The sequence below is a fragment of the Habropoda laboriosa genome, unplaced genomic scaffold (genome assembly GCF_001263275.1).
Source record: "Habropoda laboriosa isolate 0110345459 unplaced genomic scaffold, ASM126327v1 scaffold40, whole genome shotgun sequence".
NCBI lineage: Eukaryota > Metazoa > Arthropoda > Insecta > Hymenoptera > Apidae > Habropoda > Habropoda laboriosa.
The window spans coordinates 7,369,885-7,374,090 of NW_017100231.1; the positions used below are offsets into that span (position 1 = coordinate 7,369,885).

Below are 4,206 nucleotides of genomic sequence, written 5' to 3' on the forward strand. Positions count from 1 at the left end.
AGTGTTTCGAAAAAATTTCATCGTCATTTGTGTGATTGTATAGTCGGTGGAATCGTAATTTCTGAATTAATACATAAAATATTCTGAAATTTGATAAAATCGTTCAGGCGATTTTACCAACTTCACTGTATCAATTCCATCGACTATGTATACATCATGCACGCATACATCATCACACCGCATAAAAATAATCGAAAAAAATCTACTCACCAGTGTCCCTGATACGAAGTCTTCACGAGCTTCACCGTGAACAGGAACTGTATAGCGCACACGAGTAGGCAGCAGAGGTTCAGCGAGAGCGCTAGGGCGCACAGCGCCAGCGTCACCTCGTACACAATCGTATACTCCTCCGGGCTGATCAGGCTACTCGGCGTCACCGTTAATGGCGAGATCTTCAGTAAGAAGATCAACGAGAGTAGCGCCAACAGCAACGACACCAGACACAACAGACCCAAACTGGTCAACGTCTCTTTCGCGCCAGCTTCATGATCCTTGTGATTCCTCGACAACGACGAAGACCAAGAAGCATTTAAGGGGAATCCCGTAGACCCTGCTCCAACTAATTGCCCTCCTGTTACTGTACTCTGTAGGACAGGAGCAGGCGACGGAGTAGTTTGACTGGGTAACCTGGACAATCTCGTGATATCGAAGCCTCCATTGGCTTTAGGCCTGTTATCCTGATGCAGAGGTGCCTGCGACGACACCACAGTATGACTTAAGTTGGCCGAAACGTTATTATTATTGTTCACACCGGCCACTGGGCTAACGCTGTTCACAGAATGCTTGGACGTGGACAACGTGGACAGGTTGAGCGCATGAGAATGATTCAATCTCTGAGACAGATTGTTCACGCTCAACTGAGAATGATTTAGGGGATGCCTGTGTGTTGACGAAGGCGTAGTGGCAGCCTGGTGCACACCTGACCTCGCATGAAGCACCGAGTCATAGACGTCGACACCACGTTGCACAGTATTACCTCCCTGTTGTCTGCTGCTGCTGTTGTTACCGGTTTGGTTGTTGTAATGATGTTGTTGGTCTTGTTGTTGGTGGCCAGAGTGAAGGTGGTGATGGTGGCCACCGTGCAACGAGCCCGAGCTCACCTGATAGTCATTGTGCTGGTGCCTGGAGCCCGCTGACGACGGTTGCCCCGTCAGGATGTGCTTCAGCATTACTCGACGCTGGATTACCGAGAGGAAGACTGCGCCCTCTTCCTGCTTTATCTACATGGCGCGGTGTGGATCACTTCAGAGCATTCTTTCTTAGGGTTCTTTTCTCTCCTCCTCCTACCTTTTTCTTTTGTTCTTTCTTCTGACTGCTAATTTGGAGATATTTAGGATTTTAGATTAATTTAGAAGACTCTTTGGGAGTTCTTCTTGTTTTTCCTTTCTTTTTTTTTTCTTTTTTTAGTGAAGAGCTCTTTTTCTACCTTTTTTATATTGAAAATTTAAAGAAACTGAGGATTGAGATTAATTGAGAAGACTCTTTGGAACTGTTTTCTTTTGTTTGAAAATTTTAATGAAATTGAGGATTGAGATTAATATTGAGAAGACTCTTTAGGACTTCTTTTGTTTTTGGTAAAAAATTTATAAGTAGAAATTGAGAATTAGTTTAGATTATAGTCGTATGAGTTGTTAGAAAGTCTTTTGAGTTATTTCTTCTATCTTCTTTGTTTTTTTTTCTTTTTTTTTTCAGTGTAGAGATCTTCTGAGAACACTCGGGAACTTCCTCCGCTAGTTTTCTCTCCTTTGATGGAGGTTTGGTAGATGGAAATTGGGAAGAAGGCTTTGTTACAGTCCCCTGGAGTGTTCGAGTGGCTTTAGGGTTACGTTCCTGGGCTTAGGGAGTTGCTGCACGCCAGCTCCACCATGGCGACGGCACACGGCCGGCAGCCTACATAGCCACCTCTCTACTTAAACCTTGGGCAAATTCTTTGAACGTGATTTCTTATGTCGAAATATGGGAATAAGTACAGTGGTGTGTGTAGGCATGATTATTTTAAGTCTTCATACACTTTCTTAACTTTTTAATCAAAATTGAAAAAAAGTGTCATTGGTCCCATGGAATTATTCAAAATCTTCACACCATTCTTCACGTCAAATTGAAATCGATAAGAATTATTCTATCGTTCATATCAATTAATCAATTTGCTCAAACATTTTCCAGTTATCTCATCGATATGACGATCATAGCAGTTTCTCTCTGTTAATGATTTGTAGAGAGTCAAGTTCTCAGAAGATGTAAATAAACAGACATAACTACAGTGCCCTTCCATTTGCACCTCTGGAAATAAAAAAAAATGAGGACGAGGGAAGTACACCATCACAGAGGTAAAAAGATGATTAATTTCAACTTTTTCCCATGTTATTTCTTCTCAAACAGTTGGGCAGATAATCCTCTTCTTCAGATATTTGATCTTTGAACCCTTTAGGTGCTTATAAATGTGTTGCTCACTCACACTTTTTACTCTAAAAAATTGCTCAGGTTTCAAAGGGTTAAAATATTGAATTTCTAGAGTTTTCAAATCCTTATGGTGTTCACGTGGCTCGAAAGAGGAACGAAAGCACAGGAAGAAGCGTGGTCGTGAGAAGCATGGTCAGATCCGGTCCGCCCGATGACCTTGCCAGTTGAGAATAGCGGTTCGTTAAGGTGGTTGCAGCCTTGGTCTGCTTCTGTGTCGATTTCCAGCGAGCTCGTCAGCCGGCATGGCTTCCGAGATGCTCCCTCTGGAACAGGCCGAAGGGAAATAATTAATAGACTCCGTTTTCACCATAGTCTGTACAGGGTGCTTCCTCTAATTCAATCACCTAAAACTATTTACACTCCTTTCTGATCGATATGGTACAGAAATGTTGGAGGAAACAATTATTTTGTTCAAAAGGGCAATTGTTGCTATTTATTTATTTATTTATTTACGAGTATATAATCCTTTAAAACCTTTTAACGCTCACATTTTTCTCAACTTGATGTGCCAAAAACGATCAATTTTTTCTTTTTTTTTTTTTAATTACTTCCTAGGTGTATAGAAATAAGTTTCCCATTTATTTATAATGCTGTAACTTATATTTTTTTTTCCATAGAATAGAAAGGATAGCGCAATATGGAAAGTGAAAGAAAATAATTAAACAAAATTATTGCACTCTTCGGAGGATTTGAATTATAAAACTTTTGTTTTATTTCAAGAAGTTGCTAACATTTTTTCTGCAAATTTTTGTGTAACTTGCAATGCACAGTGGTCCGAAACTTGTGGCCAGTACTGCAGATACTATGGAGGTATAATCTAATCCTTTCTTTACCTTTCTCTCTCTATCACAAGTCTAGAAATACTATTCTCATGGAGGTCTCTCTTATCTGGACTATCGGGCGGATTTAGATTCGATCGACTGCCGGTTGGCTAGCGTGAAGAAGAATAGCTTGTTGCGTTGAATAATTCTCCAATATATATTGGGTGTCGATAAACTTCTAGATATAGATGTTGAGAAGTTGGTTTCAATTTTTGTGCCTCGTGATTGATTTGTGCTTGTTATTTATTTTTTTATACATTTTTTATATTCAGCATTTATCTTATTGTTAAATTATTAAGAAGATTTTACAGTAGGTAGTGTAAAATAGAATAGCATGTGTAGAACATGATCTGTGTTTTGAAATAATAATTCATATGTTTGCAGAAAATATGTAATTTGATCTTTCTTTGGTAGATCAATTTTTGAGGTTATAATGACTTTGATATTCTTATGAAATATTCTATTTTCTTATTAAATTAATTTGTCAGTTACTAAATATACATGGGACACACGGTATGTATAACATGTGCCAATGAGTAATGCAATTTATCTAGTCAACAAAGTCTATAAGTCAATCTTGTAGAACTAGTATCTTCTGTTTCTGTAACACTTCATAGTTGGCTTTATCAGGTGTGCATACATAAAGGCTGTTTCCTCGCGGAACACCTATGCTACTGTGTGATAACAATAACAAGTAGCAATTGTGAAAAGAACAATAACCTTGCATAACCTTGCTCACCCTGTCAGACTCGAATAATTGAATATCGTATACTTTAAAAATTAACCAATAATTCAGAAACTTAAAATCACCCACGTACACCAAAATCAAATTTCCCGCCAATTTGTCGAACAATCTAATAATTTGTCTACAGAGGTATACCTAACCTATAAAGGAGATAAGAATAATTTAAAATGGTAACGCCGT

The 4,206-nt window shown here is 38.8% G+C and overlaps 1 protein-coding gene across 1 annotated transcript in view; it reads right to left on the bottom strand.

The window, feature by feature from the left end:
* Window positions 1–1,427, bottom strand: part of LOC108571554 — a 22,558-nt gene extending 21,131 nt beyond the window's left edge. Inside the window, exon 1 of the mRNA XM_017933622.1 lies at window positions 211–1,427. Coding sequence (XP_017789111.1) covers window positions 211–1,169 — 959 coding nt within the window. The 5' untranslated portion in view covers window positions 1,170–1,427. The remainder of the gene's footprint in view (window positions 1–210) is intronic.
* Between the last annotated feature and the right edge of the window lie 2,779 nt (window positions 1,428–4,206).